Here is a 17134-nt window from a genome sequence, read left to right as displayed (position 1 = left end):
ATCCAAACTCGGAGAGGAAAGTCACTCTTCTTAGAGGCGTCTTCTGACATGGTAAATGGATAGGGACCAAGTATGAATACATTTTCTGAAGGGGGGGGGTCCATGCTCGAAACGTTAGCCTTCCCATTCCTCTGATGCTGCTTGGCCTGCTGTGTTTGTCCAGCTCTACACCATGTTATCTCATGAATATAAGGGAGGCAAGTAAGTGAATCCAGAAGATGGGACAGCATAGGAATCTCAGCATTTGAAATTGTCCAATAGGCTGAAGTTTTTTCAGGATGTCTGGGGAGCCACAGGTTGGCTAAGATAACTGACCATGGCAAGAGAAGCCATTCAAATGAGGGAAGCTTAAAAAAAAAGGAATGCACTGACAGTGCAGTCGGACAGATTGACACTATTTATAGCAGCAAAGAACTCAAATCTAGATGGTTGAAGAGGCATTTGCAGTAGGAGAGGGAACAATCTGGTTATTTTGGCCAATGAGAATATAATGACATGGGCAAAACAAGGAGAGGAAAGAAGTGTTGTCCATTTTACATTGTAAAATGCAAAAATTAAACAAAACCCTCAAAGATTATAGTCTCTGGATTATTAGCTAAACAAACAGCAAAGTAACATAGGATAAATCAGATCAGTTGGATAAGTACATAGCTCAAAAAAAAAACTGGTGTCAGATACCAGTATCACAGTGGGTGAGGGTCCTGTACTGCTTGAACTGTTTCCACCTTAACCATGTTGGTACCAGTGCTCTAGCCAGCCATATAACCACAGATCATTAAGCTTCGCACAGTCAGTAAAAAGAAATTACATCCGGAGTTAGACACAGTCCAACCAACCTTTCCTAGCTACAATCAGTTCTGAAGAGGGGTCACTGCATCTAAAACATTTAACTCTGCTTTCCCTCCACAGATGCTGCCAGAGCTGCTGAGTTTTTCCAGCAATTTCTAACATTTCGTTGATAGATTGGGGAATTTGGAGCCAACATTGGAATTCAGTGCAGGTGGGAAGAGGTGCAGTTTGCTTCTCTTTTTGGCTCATAGTTTGGAAGTTTTTTTTTAAATAAAATGATTGCAGGATAAATTGAAGCCCAGGATCATGGGTCCAACACAGAAAAGTGACATTACAGGTAAAGCACAAGTTCAATGGTGGTGATGGCTACTAATTTGATGATGATAGGTTACTTTCAAACTGATAGTAAATAGGGGAAATACTTTTAGGCTGTAAACTAAAATAGTTCCCCGATGGCGGAAACCAAACGGACTGCTTTGCGGAACATCTACACTCTGTTCGCAACAAACAACTATACCTCCCAGTCACGAACCATTTCAATTCCCCCCCCACCCGACTCCTCGGATGACACGTCCATCCTGAGCCTCCTGTATTGCCACAATGATGCCACCCGAAAGATGCAGGAACATCTCATATTTCGCTTGGGAACTCTACAGCCCAAGGGTATCAATGTGGATGTTACAAGCTTCAAAATCTCCCCTCCCCTGACCACATCCCGAAACCAGCCCAGCTCATCCCCACCTCAAGCCCCACCCCCATCCCCTATCCACTAACCTCATCCCGACCCCCGACCTGTCCATCCTCCCTGGACTGACTAATCCCCGCACCCCCCGCCAACTCCCCACGTACATTCACCTTCACTGGCTCTAACCCTGCCTCTTTGACCTGTCTGTCTCCTCTCACCCTATCCTCCCCTTTATCCATCTCCTATCTGCCTCCCCTGTCTCCCTATTTATTTCAGAATCCCTTTCCCCTACCCCTTTTCTGAAGAAGGGTCCCGACCCAAAACGTCAAGCTCTCCTGCTCCTCGGCCCGCTGTGTTCATCCAGCTTCACACCTTGTTATCTCAGATTCTCCAACATCAGCAGTGCCTACTATCAACTGTCCTGAAGGCTGCTTTGCCTGCCAGGTGACTGGGTTCAGGATATTTCATTTGGTCTGCAGAGGGATTTAGAATGGGAGGTGAAAGATTCAGCTGTCATGGTCCACATAGTTACCAATATAGGTAGAAAGAGAAAGAGGTTCTGCTAAGGGAGCATGAACATCTAGGGACTAAATTAAGAGGAACCAAAAAGAGGGTAATAATTTTGGTTACGACCCAAGCCATGAGCAAACTGGTACAGGGTCAACAAGATTAAAGAGAGATAGATGTGCGGCTCAAAGATTGGCATGGGAGAAATGGGTTTGAATTTGTGGGATATTGTATATATTGTGGGATATATACATATCAGTACTGGGGAGGGAATTGTTGTAATGGGACAGGCTCCACCTGATTCAGGCTGGGACCACAGTCTTTTTCAATTGCGTAACTTTATGCTTCAGGACAGGGCTTAAAACTAAACTGCATGGAATATTATGAAAGAAGTTAAAGGAAGTGGTGGCAGTGGAGGGTTGCTGAGGAACAGGGGAAAGGTCACCTGGCCTGAAACATTAACACTGATTTCTCTCTACAGATGCTGCCAGATCTGCTCCACTTTTCTAGCAATTTGTGTGTGTGTGGAGATAAAGATGTCTTTTAAGAGATAACAGCCAGTGACTAGAGGAGTTCTGCAGGGGTCAGTGTTGGGACCACAACAATTCAAGTTAAAGATTAACAATCTTGATGAAGGGATTGATGGCATTGTTGCTAGATGATGCAAACATAGATGGACAGACAGATAGTGTTGAGGAAGTGGGGAGGCTGCAGGAGGAGGAGGACTTGGACATGCTAGGTGAATAGGCAATAAAGTGGTAGATGGAATACAATGTGGGCAAGTGTGAAGTTACGTACTTTGGTAGGAAGAAAAGAGGCATGGGCGATTTTCTAAACGGGGAAACAGCACTAAGGAACTCCCAAATCAGGAAGATTCAGTTGGTGGTTAGGAAGACAAATGCAATTTTAACAGGGATGAAGTGCTTCGTATGAGGAGCAGATGAAGACTCTGGGTCTGTACTTGGAGTTTTGAAAGATGAGGAGTCATTTCATTGAAACATACAGAATACGGAGATGTCTGGATAGACTAGATGTGGAGAAGATGTTTCTACTAGTAGGAGATGGGGACCTGAACATATGGCCTCAAAGTGAGAGACTGACCCTTTAGAATGGAGATGTGGAGGAATTTCATCAGCAAGAGGGTGGTCAATACGTGGAACACATTGCCACAAGTGGAGGCCAAGTCACAGTGATTTTAAGACAAAGGTAGATAAGTTCTTGATTGCTGAGGGGATCAACAGTTATGGGGAGAAAGCAAGAGAATGGAGTTGAGAAACGCATCAACCATGATTGAATGGCAGAGCAGACTTGATAGGGCGAATAGCCTAATTCTGCTCCTCACTCTTATGGTAGGCTTTTATGGAAACTTTTTAAACTTAATATCAGGAGCAAGGTATCATATTTGTAAAGATCAAGTAAATCAGAGTACACTGTGATAGAAAAAAAGAGAGTATGAATGTAAGAGTAAATCAACTCAAAACTAGAGGCTACAAAATGAATAAAAAAGGATAGCACTAAAGATCCTTCTACCTAAGCATTTGAAACAAAATAGACAGAGTGCATTTAAGTACCATCTGGAAGCCATTAGAGAAAATATTGCAGTATTACAGTGATTGTGACTTAAGTAGGAACAGGGGTAGGCCATTCAGCCCAATAAGCCAATGGTGCCATTTAATACAATCATGGCAGATTGAATACTTCAACGCCTTTTACCTACACTATCCCCATAACCCCTTATGCCGTTTGATAAGATAATGAAATTTTCAACCGCTACTTTAAATACACCAAATCAGAGCTTCTATGGTCCTCTGGGTGTACAGAATTCCATAGGTTCTGGAATATTTAAGTGTACAAGAAACCTAGGAAGAACACGAATCTTGGAAAAGGTGGAGGGGATGATCTGTTTGTTAACAGTGATATTTGTGCAGAGAGGGATGACCTCAGCTTAGGAAGCTAAGGTGGTCAAATGTTTTGTTTAGAGAGAAATGCTAAGACAAAGAAGTCACTTGCAGGAGTAGTGCACAGGCCTCGAATAGTAACCATGTGGTAGGATGGAGTATGAAGAAAGAAACAATGTGGCTAAAATAAAACCAAAAAAAGTTTGGATGCAGAAAATCTCAAACAAGAAAAAAAAAACTGCTGGGGAAATCTAGCAGCTTCTGTAGAGTGAAAAACAGAGTTAATGTTTCAAGTCCAGTGACCCCCCTTCAGAACTATTTTGGAAAAGCTAGCCAGCAACATTAAAAAAAGTGAAATTGTAAAAATTTCCATCAGTATTTAAAAATAAAAGTCAAACAAGCATTTATTCTATCAAAAGTGACAGAACTGGAGAATTGATAACGGAAAACAAATCGATGGCAGATGAATTCAACAGGTATTTTGCAAAAGTCTTCACTATAGGGGATACAAGTAACAGCTCATAACACGGGGGGGAATACACTGGCCAGAATAGAAGATTAGCCATCCAATGGGCACTAGACAGTAGGCATAATTGCATCTTGCTGACTTGTCAAAGACCCAGTGTGTTGAATACCACAGATATCGATGCTGGAACCTGAACTTTTCACAATTAAATCAATTAGCAGTATTAAGTTTGGAAACTACAGTAGCCAAATTTGTTGACAAAACAGATACCTAAGGCATAAGGAGCCCAAAAAAAACTGTTAAGTGGATGGATAAAGATGTGATAAATGGAGTTTAATGTGGGAAAATGTTCAATTGTCCATTTTGACTGGAAAATAACAAAACAAAAAGGAGTGCATGACCCAAATGGTGACAAATTGTGTAGCTCTGAGATGCTGAGAGCGCTTGGTGTTCTCGAGCATGATTCACAAAAGGCTAGGATGCAGGTACAGCAAGTAATGAGAAATTAGAATTTCGCTATTCATTGTAAAGGGGTACTGACTGCAAAAGTAGGGAGATTATGCTTCAGTTAAACAGGACACCCTCTATTGCATTCAGTTTATTTACAGAAGGGTGTAATTAAGCTGAAAGCGCTATACAGCATTCTTTTTCCTATTCATTGAAGGTACATGGGCACTGCTGGCTAGGCCAGCATTTGTTGACCATCTCCAACTGCCCAGAGGGTACTTCAGAGTCATCCACATTCCTGTGGGTCTGGGGTCACATGTAGGCCACAGCAAGTGAAGATGGCAGATTTCCTTCCCTAAAGGACATTAGTGAACCAGATGGGTTTTAACAACCATCACCAGTGGTTACATGGAAGCCATTACACTAGCTTTTCATTCTACATTTTTATTTAACTCAAAGTTTTCCATCTGCCATGGTAGATTCAAAACCATGTCCTCAGACATTAACTTGAGTTTCTGGATTAAGAGTCCAGTGACATTACCATTATGTCAGCACCTCCCAGATCAATACATTTAATGGACAATTTGTTTTAGGGGAAGGATTAGACGGGCTAGACTTGTATTTGGAGTACGGTGGGTGGGCGGGGGGGGGGGGGAGAAGAGTTAAGAGGCAATTTAATTGAAACAGTTCAGATCCTGAGCGGTCTTGAGACAATAGATGTGGAGAGGATGTTTTGTCTTAAGGGAGAATCTAGAAACAGCTGACACTGTTTCCAAATAAGCATTTGCCCATTTAAGATAAAGATGAGGTGATTTTATTTTCCCCAATAGAGGGTTGAGAGTTTGGAAGCAGAGTCTTTGAATATTTTCAAGACAGAGGTGGAAAGATTCTTGGTTAGCAAAGCAGTAAAAAGTTGAGGTCAGCTAGAACGGACAGGTTTTACTAAAAGAAAGAGTTTCAAGGAACTTAACTCCCTCTCTGAATGTTTGTCTATATGTTTGTTAGTTATTGCTAAAGACTTATTTCCAAAGGCACTGTACAACAAGCCAAATTTTAAAGGGAAGCTGGAATAAAAATAGTCTATAGACCTACTCAAAGTAGTCGGCATTTAGCAGCTGTTAGCACTGGCATAGCCGAACATATGAATGTTACCAGCTATGAAAAACGTGCTAAACCTTCAGAAAAGCCAAGCATGACAGTCTCTGAATTTGTGCAAAGTGCTCAGGAAAGGGCAGCTGATTTTAATTGGTATGAAGTTTAGCAAATGTTGTAATTTTTTTGTAAAAAGTCTCTCTTTTGGTCACACAGTAATTGCATATATTAATTACCGTGCTGATGCTGATGAAGCTACAATACAATCTCAAAACAGGAGCAAGTTTGAAGAGCATGCAACTCAAGTCTACAAGTCAAATTACTTTGTGAATGCGCTATTGCTTTGATACAGGCTATACAATTTGGTGAAACAGTAACATAAATACCTGAGAGCTGATAAAGAAGCTCTGATGCCATCTTTACTGAAATGTCTTGAGCAAAAAGTTTAATTTCAGTGAGGGGTATAATTTCAGGGGAATTCTGGGAACTTTCACTCTTCACTGCCTGGCAATTGAAGGCTCGATTAGGAAATGGTGAGACTGGAAGTTCAGGTATTTTCAGATCCATTGGCTCCTCTTTAATGGTAACGATCTGTGTTCCTGATTGCTTTTTATTTTCAGCTGTGGTTAGATAGGGAAAGAAAAAAATATTGCTATTAGTATAACAAACATCTTGTACAAGCAACTTAACTCTCATCCTGAATTTCAATAGGTTTGAAGAATATTATCAAATCATTAAAACACAGCAAGTGAATTCAATGCATTATGCCATGTTGGCTCTACGAAAGTGCTATTCAATTGGATGCATTTCTTACATAAGACAGAGGAGTGGAAGTAAGGTCATTCGGCCCATCGAGTCCACTCTGCCATTTAATCATGGCTGATGGGCATTTCAACTCCACTTACCCGCATTCTCCCCATAGCCCTTAACTTCTTGATCTCACAAGGAATTATCAATCTCTGCCTTGAAGACATTTAACGTCCCTGCCTCTGCTGCACTCCATGGCAATGAATTCCACAGGCCCACCACACTCTGGCTGAAGAAATGTCTCCTCATTTCCGTTCTAAATTAACCCCCTCTAATTCTGAGGCTGTGCCCACGAGTCCTAGTCTCCCCGCCTAACAGAAACAACTTCCCAGCATCCACCCTTTCTAAGCCATGCATTATCTTCTAAGTCTCTGTCAGATCTCCCCTCAACCCTCTAAACTTTAATAACAATCCCAGGATCCTCAGCCATTCATCACAGCCCTGCAAATGGCTCCTTTTCACATACATATCCAATTCTCTCATTAAAAGTAACAATTAATATGCCTCTTTTAGAGAACTCACTGTTCTTTTGCTATTTATTTTGAAAACAGTCTATTTACCTTCCTGCCAATAGAAAGTTTATCCTTATTTATCGAAATTCCTTGGGTGATCCAGCTCCATTTAAAATTCCATGATCTTCTCTGATCCGATGAGAAAAATCCCAGCCTCTCTAATGTCTCTCCATAATTAAAACCCTCACCTGTATTCTAGCAAACTCTTTTTGAGACCAATATAATCTATTAATTCACAATTGCATTTAAAGTAGTTCAGGATAGGCGCACTCAACTGACAATGTTCTGAGGAAGTGTCATTGAACCCAAAACGTTAACTCGGATTTTTTCTTCACAGATGCTGCCAAATCTACTGAGCTTTTCCAGCAACAGTTTGTTTCTGATTTAGGGCATCGGCAGTTCTTTTAGTTTTTGCTCACTCAACTGATCCCCAAGATAAAGGGTTTTTGTTTAAATGAAAAAAAGAGAGTGTCCTTTGGAATGTAGAAGGTGGTGAAACTCTCTCATTGAAACAAAAATCCTGCAGGGATTGATAGGGCGGATCCTGAAGGAATGTTTTCTCTCATGCGAGACTAGGATTAGGCGTATGACATCTTAAAAATAGGCAAGCTCACAGTGAAGGAGACAACTCTAAGCTTTATCTTGCTCTTTTTTTAAAACCTTATTCTTAAAACAATTCAAAATGTCACTGGATCATGGCGACAACGGAAAAGCTTGTCACTATATTTTAGTGATAATGGGAACTGCAGATGCTGGAGAATCCAAGATAACAAAGTGTGGAGCTGGATGAACACAAAAGGCCAAGCAGCATCTCAGGAGCACAAAAGCTAACGTTTCAGACCTAGACCCTTCATCAGAGAAGGACCATCTGATGAAGGGTCTAGGCCTGAAACGTTAGCTTTTGTGCTCCTGAGATGCTGCTTGGCCTGCTGTGTTCATCCAGCTCCACACTTTGTTATCACTATATTTTAGTGTCTTTTTCACTGTAAAATACATGTGGCAATAAAAGTATTCATTCATTCATTCAAAGCCCTGCACAGCCTTATCACCTTCAGTTGTGAATAGTGTCAGGCAAATAAATAACCAATTGGAGGTGGAGACTCCATCCTCCTTGATAGTACATGAAAGCCAAAAGGCAAGGCTGAGCACTTTCAGGGCTGAATAATTAAAACTAAAGCTTGTACCAAACCAGAGAAGTTAATCGCACCAGCACAGATGCCTGTATTCAATTATGCTACATGACATGAAGAAATGGTTTCACCAATTACAAAAGCAAAGGTTACGGACTCTTTGAAAGGTTCAGTAGTAGTGCTTAGGACTTGTGTTCCACAATTTGCTGCAGCCCTAGCCTAGGTATGCAGGTACAGCTACAATACAACTACAGACTATCCAATGTGAAAAACTGTCCCAACCTCAATGAAAGATAGGAGCAGAGGGAAGAGAAAGCTGATGATGATGGCAATATCAATGATCACATAATCCAGAGGTCCAGGCTAATACTCTGGGGACATGGATTCAAATCCTATCACTCTGGCTAGTGGAACTTAAAATTAAATTAATAAGTATTCAGCCAGCCTCCATAAAAATGACAATTAAAATCCAACTTCTCTTAACGCCCTTTAGGGAGGGGAATCTTCTGTCATTATCTAATCAGCTTGACATGTGACTGCAGCAAATTAGGATGGGCAAGTACTGGCCTTGCTAGGAATGCCCACATCCCAGAACAGAACAAGGGAAGAAAGAACAGGGCAAATTCAATCTTGTCAAATGTCATCCTATTGGTCTGTTCTCAATCAGCAGAGTAATGAGGGTCTTTTCAACATCAGACACTACTGGGGCCACAATGTCTTGAATTTAATCAGAGCTCTTTAATACCAATGAAATCAGGAGGCAAAACTACCAAATGACTAGAACGATACCCAGCATAAGAAGGAAACACTTGGCGATTGCTCGGAATCCTATCAGCGCAGCCAAATACATCACTGCAGAAGCTCGAGACACAGGGGTCCATAAGACCATAAGACATTGGAGTGGAAGTTAGGCCATTTGGCCCATCAAGTCCACTCCGCCATTTAAATCATGGCTGATGGGCATTTCAACTCCAGTTCCCTGCACTCTCCCCGCAGCCCTTGATTCCCTGAGAGATCAAGAATTTGTCGAGCTCTGCCTTGAAGGCATCTAACGTTCTGGCCTCCATGCACTCCTCAGCCTGATAATCCATAAGGTGCTTCAATAACTGAAAGAAGTGGGGATTATCTGCTGATGACTGAAGCGTTCATTTCATTCACAACTTAGCAGATAACAAAAGCAGTCTGTGCCACATGCCAGCAAGGCATAGACTGCATTCAGCCTTGGGATAACTGGCATGTTAATATTCATGCCATATTGTCAAGTAATGACCAAGGTCAACAGTTTAACCATCTACCTTCGACTTTCAATAGCACTTCCATCACTGAATCCCACATCAGTTGCCTGGAGAATTATCACTGATCAGAAGCACAGCTAGATAGACATTAATATTATCAGAACAACAGCAGGTCAGAGAGTGGGAATTCTGCAGCAAGTAACTCACCTGATTCCCTAAAGCTTTTTCATTACTTACAAGTCACATGAGACATATATTGGATCACTCTCTATTTGCTTGGATGAGTACAGCTCAAATAACACAAGATGCTTGACATCACCCAGAACAAAGCAAAGCAGTCTACTTGACTGACACTTCATCCACCTTCAACATTCATTCCCTGCACCATTAGTGCACAATGGTTGCAGCATTATCTACAAGTTAACCTGCAGCAATTCACAGAGGTTTAATCACCTGTGCCTTTCAAACCCATGATCCCTACCACCCAGACCAAGGCAACAGGCACATCAGAAAGCCACTTGATCCAGGTCACTCAGCAACATGGATTTGGAAATACATCACTATTCTTTCAATCTTGAAAGACTCTGGGTCCACATTCATTTGGACTGCAGCGACGTAAAAAAGCAGTTCACCAACAATTTCTCCAATAAGGCATCTGACGTTGAAAACACCCTCATTACTCCACTGGTTGAGAACAGACTGACAGGATGATATTTGACAAGATGGGTTTGTTCTTTGTCCTCTTGTCTGGGATATGGGCATTCTCAGCAAGACCAGCACTTTATGGCAAACATACTTGCTGACTTGTCAGCAGCATCCATATTCCCATAATAAAACAACAGAAAACAAAATCTTTGAGCAACACAACCAGGAATGGCAAACTGGCTCAGTGTTCAGCACTGCTGTCACACCACACCAGAAACCAGGTTTGATTCCAGCCTAATAAAATGTGAGGCTGGATGAACACAGCAGGCCAAGCAGCATCTCAGGAGCACAAAAGCTGACGTTTCAGGCCTAGACCCTTCATCAGAGAGGGAACTGGAATAAATAGGGAGAGAGGGGGAGGCGGACCGAAGATGGAGAGTAAAGAAGATAGGTGGAGAGAGTATAGGTGGGGAGGTAGGGAGGGGATAGGTCAGTCCAGGGAAGACGGACAGGTCAAGGAGGTGGGATGAGGTTAGTAGGTAGATGGGGGTGCGGCTTGGGGTGGGAGGAAGGGATGGGTGAGAGGAAGAACCGGTTAGGGAGGCAGAGACAGGTTGGACTGGTTTTGGGATGCAGTGGGTGGGTGGGTGGGTGGGTGGGTGGGGAGAAGAGCTGGGCTGGTTGTGTGGTGCAGTGGGGGGAGGGGACGAACTGGGCTGGTTTAGGGATGCAGTAGGGGAAGGGGAGATTTTGAAACTGGTGAAGTCCACATTGATATCAAGGCTGTCCCTTCATTCTGCGTCTGTTGTCCTCGGGTCCTTTCCTACTAACGAAAACATCATCTCCACATCTATCGATCCAGGCTCCTCTGTGTTCTATAAGTTTCAATGAAATCTCCCTCATCCTTTTAAACTCCATCAAATACAGATCCAGACTCCTCAACAGCTCCTCATGACATGCGGATTATTCTTGTGAAACTGCTTGGAGTCCCCACCCAGGCCAGCACATCCTTCTTTATGCAGTATGTCTAGAGCCTAATACAACCTCAGAAGTACATCTCTGCTCTTCTATTCTAGCCCTCCTCGAAACGAATGCTAACATTGCATTTGCCTTCCTAAACGCAACTGAACCTACTTGTTAACCTGAAGAGGATCCTGCACTATGGGCTTCAGATTTCTGAAGCCTTTAGCCATTTAGAAATTAGTCTATGCTTCTACTCTGCCTATCAAAGTCATAACCACACTTCCCACACAATATCCATCTGCTACTTCTTTGGCCACTCTCCTTGCCCATCCAAGTATTTCCACAACCTCAACACCACGTGTCCACCTATCCTTATATATATTAATATTATTATTAGTTAATGGTCCCCACGCTGACCTCTGTGTACTCCATTCGTCACCAACTACCAACCTGACAAAGACACCTTCATCCCAATACTGTGCCTTCTGCCAATAGCCAATCTTCTATCCATGTCAATACCTTGCTCCTTACATGATTGTGTCTTTTGTGTCTTACTTTACTTGTCAGTGTCTTGTGTACCTTGTCAAAGGCCTTCTAGAAATCTACAGTGGTCACATCCACTGATTCTCCTTTGTCCAATTTTGCTCATTACCTCCTGATACAAGTCTGTTAGAATTCTGAGGTGTGACCTCACCTTGCCGAGGCTGTGATGACCCAACCCTATTTACCATGCATTGCCAAGTACTCTGTACTCTTATCCTTAATGACAGGCTTTAAAATCTTGTCAATGACGGAGGTCAGGGTAATCAGCTTATAATTTCCAATTCTCTGCTTCCATCTCTTCCTAAATAGGGGTGTTGCATTAGCCTTTATCCAATCCTCTGGGGTGCTTCCTGACTCCAGGTAATTCCTGCAAGATCAACAGCAATGCCTCTACAATCTCCTCAGCTCTCTGCTTTAGAACTCCGGGGAGCAGTCTGTCCAGTCTGGATGAATTATCCTCCTTCAGATCTTTCAGCTTCCTCAGCACATTCTCCTTAGTGATGGCCACTACACACACACCTCTGTTCCCGACTCCCTCAGAGTTCTAGCATGCTGCTGGTGTCTTCCATTGTGAACACTGATACCAAGCATCTATTCAGCTCCTCAAGATTTCTTTGTTTCCTATTACTACGTCTCCAGTCTTATCTCAAGAGGTCCAATGTCCACTCTTGCATCTCTTACCTTTTAGCTATCTTAAAAAAAAGTCTTACAATCTTCTTTTATCTTACTAGTTAGCTTATCCTCATATTTCACCTGCTTCCCGCTGTTACTGATTTTTAGGTTGTCCTCTGCTGGTTTTTAAAAGGCTTCCCAATCCTCTGGCTTTCCATGAATCTTCACCATCATGTATGCTTTTTGTGCCGTTCCTAACTTAACTTGTCAGCAATGGTTGTTTCATCTCTCAAAACGTTTCTTCTTCCTTGGGATGGATTTCTGCAGTGTGTCCTGAATTTAGTCCCAGAAAACCCTGCCATTGCTGCTCCAACACCTTCCCTGCTGGGCTCCCTTTCCAATCAACTTGGGCCAGCATCACCCTCACATCTTTATAGTTACCTTTATATGACTGTAATACCATTACATCTGATTCCAGCTTCTCCTCCTCAAACTGAGGGTGAATCGTGTCATATTATTATCAATGCCCCCAAGGATTCCTTCATTGTAAGCTCCCTCATTAAGTCTGCCTTATTACGCATCACCAAACCCAGAATTGCCCCCTCGCTCATGGAATATACCGCAAGCTGCTCCAAACTAATAAAAAAAAAATCTCCCAGACATTTCACAAATTCCTTCTCCTGGAATCCGCTACCAACCTTTTATTAATAGAGGGATCGAGTTCCGGAACTAAGAGGTTATGGTGAAGCTGTACAAAACTCTGGTGTGGCCGCACTTGGAGTATTGCGTACAGTTCTGGTCACCGCATTATAAGAAGGATGTGGAAGCTTTGGAAAGGGTGCAGAGGAGAATGTGGAAGCTTTGGAAAGGGTGCAGAGGAGATTTACTAGGATGTTGCCTGGTATGGAGGGAAGGTCTTACGAGGAAAGGCTGAGGGACTTGAAGCTGTTTTCATTAGAGAGAAGAAGGTTGAGAGGTGACTTAATTGAGACATATAAAATAATCAGAGGGTTAGATAGGGTCGATAGGGAGAGCTTTTTTCCTAGGATGGTGACGGCGAGCACGAGGGGGCACAGCTTTAAATTGAGGGGTGAAAGATATAGGCCAGATGTCAGAGGTAGTTTCTTTACTCAGCGTAGTAAGGCAATGGAACGCTTTGCCTGCAACGGTAGTAGATTCGCCAACTTTAGGTACATTTAAGTCGTCATTGGACAAGCATATGGACGTACATGGAATAGTGTAGGTTAGATGGGCTTGAGATCGGTATGACAGGTCGGCACAACATCGAGGGCCGAAGGGCCTGTACTGTGCTGTAATGTTCTATGTTCTACGTTCAACCTGATTTTCCCAGTCTACTTACATATTACGATTATTGTAATAACGCTTTTCTTACATGCTTTTTCTAACTCCTGAATTATTTTAGCCCCACACACACAGGCCTCCCAGCAGTGGCTCGGATAATCCCATCAGGGCCTTTTCTCTCCGGCCTGGAGGTTCCTCAACTCTGTCCAGATTCTACACCTTCCGACCCTATGGTGCTTCCTGCCAGCAATTTAATTTAATGTTTTAATATCAGGCGACCTGTCTATCTGACGGTCCTTTTGATAGGACATGCATCCTTGAATATTTAGTTTGCAGCCACTCTCTGATGCCATAACATCGTAGCAGCCAATTTCAAATTATCCTACAGGCTCACATCTTGTTTTGTATATTGCAGGAAATTAAATACAACTTCTCAGCTGTGTTGGAAACCCCACTTTTCATATCTGTCCCCTATCAGCTGTGCCTTAAGTTAGACATATGACCTTTTCCATACACTCTCCAGTTACTTGTTCTAAAAACTAAGGAAACCTAAACAGATAAACAGAAAGCGGGACATAACACCAGCGCTTCACCGGAGGCTCATTGATGATGTTACCTAGAATGGTGACGAAACGTCCGAAAACTAACCTTCCAGGTCAGCGAGCAAACTCACATCCAGAAACTCAACCTGGAGCTACAAATCTTCTCAAAACTCGCTAAAAACGAAGAATCTCTCCTGAGTCCTACCCCTATTTTAACGAGCCTAAGGTCCTTCTGAACTCAATTTATGCCATCAGTTAATCTCCCTTAATGTACAAAGCTTTCAAACTAAGATACAAAGCCTTTAAAAGTTTGTTTGAGAAGAAAAGAAATAAACTTGTCCAAAAAATTTGCATAAAAACTGCATAAAATAATCACGCTTAAGAACTTACTTAAGGAATGGTGTGAAGCTCCATTATGCAATAAAGATTCTTTTCATGAATGTGATGAGATTGGGATCCATGCAGCATAAGAACTCAGAACGCAGTTAGCAAGGCAACATTCTCCCCCATCCCCATGAAATCTTACCATTAGGCACTTATTACAACATAAAGTCATGCTGATCTAGTTGTTTTAAAGACACATTCCAAGACTATACAGCCCTGGACCAGATAAATCAGATTCTCACTTCAAATGATATTAACATAGAAAAGAAATTAGACACTATGCAAACAGATAATGAATCTAAAAATACTGAAGCATAGTAAAACAGAAATAGTATTGCAAACAGTTTTTACAATTACTCTTATTATTCATTGAAATTTTGTAAATGACAAATTCAGACAATAACGTGAACCCCATCTATTCACAAGAAAATCGTGCTCAGGAAATTTTCCTGAAATTATTACAAAAAACAGAGGAAGTGGCCCTTTACCTCATTTCAGCTTCTGAGATCTTGTTATTTTAAATGGGAGCCAAGTCTGCCTAAAGAACAATTAAATTCAATACATGTGCAGTAGTATGATAAGTTTCTGAAATGTTGTTTAAAAATATGCTCATGTTCTTTTCTTGTTGGACATAATTACAGCATTATCATCGAATCCCTTCAGTGTGGAAACAGGCCATTCGGCCCAAAAAGTCACACCGCCCCCTCCGAAGAGCATCCCACCCTGAGCAATTACCCTTAATTTCCCATGTCTAACCCACTTAACCTAAACATCCCTGAACACTATGGGCAATTTAGCAAGGCCAACCCATCTACCCTGCACATCTTTGGACTGTGGGAGGAAACCGGAGCATCCGGAGGAAACCCACACAAACATGAGGACAATGTGCAAACTCACAGTCAGCTACCCGAGGCCAGAATCAAATCCAGGTCCCTGGCGCTGTGAGGCAGCGGTGCTAACCACTGAACCGCCATGCACGACTACAGTATTAGTCAAGGGGAAGCATCTTTTTCCCCATTTCTATTTGTGCAAATGGATGGCAGTGAGCAGTTGTATACAGATCTTTGGAAAATAGGCAACAAGTTTAGATAGAGGATCTGGATCGGTGCAGGCTTGGAGGGCCAAAGAGCCTGTTCCTGTGCTGTAATTTTCCTTGTTGTCTTTGTTTGTTCAAATCACGTGGACATCTAAGACATACTGAGCTAAGTCACTGAAGCAAAACAGTAATCAAGCAATCAAAGAGGCTGACGAATTAATACAACTCTGAATATGAAGCAGGAAAGAATAAGAAAACCCACAATGAAATATAGATAACCCAACACTATTACTGAAATTGTAGGAACTGCCGATGCTGGCGAATCTGAGATAACAAGGTGTAGAGCTGGATGAATACAGCAGGCCAAGTAGCTTCAGAGGAGCAGGAAAGCCGATGTTTCGGGTCGAGACCCTTCTTTAGAAACAGGGGAGGGGAACAGGGCTCTGAAATACAGAGGAGGGTGGCCGTGACAGAAGGTGAATGTGGAGCAGGTAAGTGGAGGGAAGATGGACAGGTCTGGGAGGTGGGGATTAAGCTAGGTAATTGGGTAAATGTATGTAGGGAGTTGGGACGGGGGTTGGTCAGTGACGCACGAGGAGCAGATAGGTGGGAGGGAAGACAGACAGGTCAAGGGGCTGGGGTGAGAGGGGGCATGGATGAGGGGTGGGGGGGTGGGGCAGGTTGGGGGTGGGGAGATTTTGCAGCTAGTAAAGTCCACATCAAGACCATTGAGTTATAGGGTTCCAAGGCGGAATGAGGTGCTGTTCCTCCAGTTTTCAGCAGCATCATTGTGACACTGCTGGAGACCCAATGGACTGTTGTCCAGGGAGTGGGAGGAGTTGAAGCAGTTCGCGATTGGGAGGCGTTGTCATTTGTCATGAACCAAGCATTGGTGCTTCACAAAGAGGTCTCCAAGCCTCCGCTTGGTCTCCCTAATGTAGAGATGGCCACAATCGGGAACAGTGGACTCAACAGACCACGTTAGCAGATGTGCAGGTGAACATCTGTTTAATGTGGAGGTGAGGAGGGAGGTGTAGGGGCAGGTGTAGTACCTCCTGCGGTTGTAGGGAAAGGTGGGGCTAGTGGGGAGTGTGGAGCGGACGAGGGAGTAGTGGAGAGAGCATTCCGTCCGGAAGGCAGATAAGGGTGGGGAGGGAAATATATCCTTCGTAATGCGGTCAGATTGCAAGTGGAGGAAGTGGCGGAGAATGATGCGTTGAATCTGGAGGTTAATGGGGTGATACGTGAGGAAAAAGGGGAATTCTGTCTTTGTTTTTATTGTGGCATGGGGTTGTGAAGTTTGAGGTGAGGGAAACACAAGACGTGCAGTCGAGGGCATTTTCAACTACTGTTGCGGGAGGGGCGGAAATTGCAGTCCTTGAAAAACGAGGACATCTGGGATGTTCAGAAGTGGAATTCCTCATCTTGGAGCAGATGCGGCAGAGCCAGAGGAATTGGGAATAGTGGATCACATCCTTGCAAAAAGGTGGGTGGGAGGTGGTGTAGTCTAGGTAGCTGTGGGAGTTGGTGGACTTGATA

The 17134-nt window shown here is 43.0% G+C and overlaps 1 protein-coding gene across 5 annotated transcripts in view; it reads right to left on the bottom strand.

The window, feature by feature from the left end:
• The window catches only part of znf827 (zinc finger protein 827), a 125899-nt gene that overhangs the window by 57108 nt on the left and 51657 nt on the right, over positions 1-17134 (bottom strand). For all 5 annotated transcript variants that reach the window (XR_007247909.2, XM_048534071.2, XM_048534088.2 and 2 more), the window contains exon 6: positions 6271-6504. Coding sequence is in view for 4 of the 5 variants with exons in the window: in XM_048534071.2 (XP_048390028.1) it covers positions 6271-6504 (234 nt within the window). In the remaining variant the exon portion in view is untranslated. The remainder of the gene's footprint in view (positions 1-6270; positions 6505-17134) is intronic.

Source organism: Stegostoma tigrinum, chromosome 1 (assembly GCF_030684315.1).
Source record: "Stegostoma tigrinum isolate sSteTig4 chromosome 1, sSteTig4.hap1, whole genome shotgun sequence".
Classification (NCBI taxonomy): Eukaryota; Metazoa; Chordata; class Chondrichthyes; order Orectolobiformes; family Stegostomatidae; genus Stegostoma; species Stegostoma tigrinum.
Note: the sequence above shows the minus strand (reverse complement) of the source record. Positions and strands in the feature narration are given on the sequence as shown.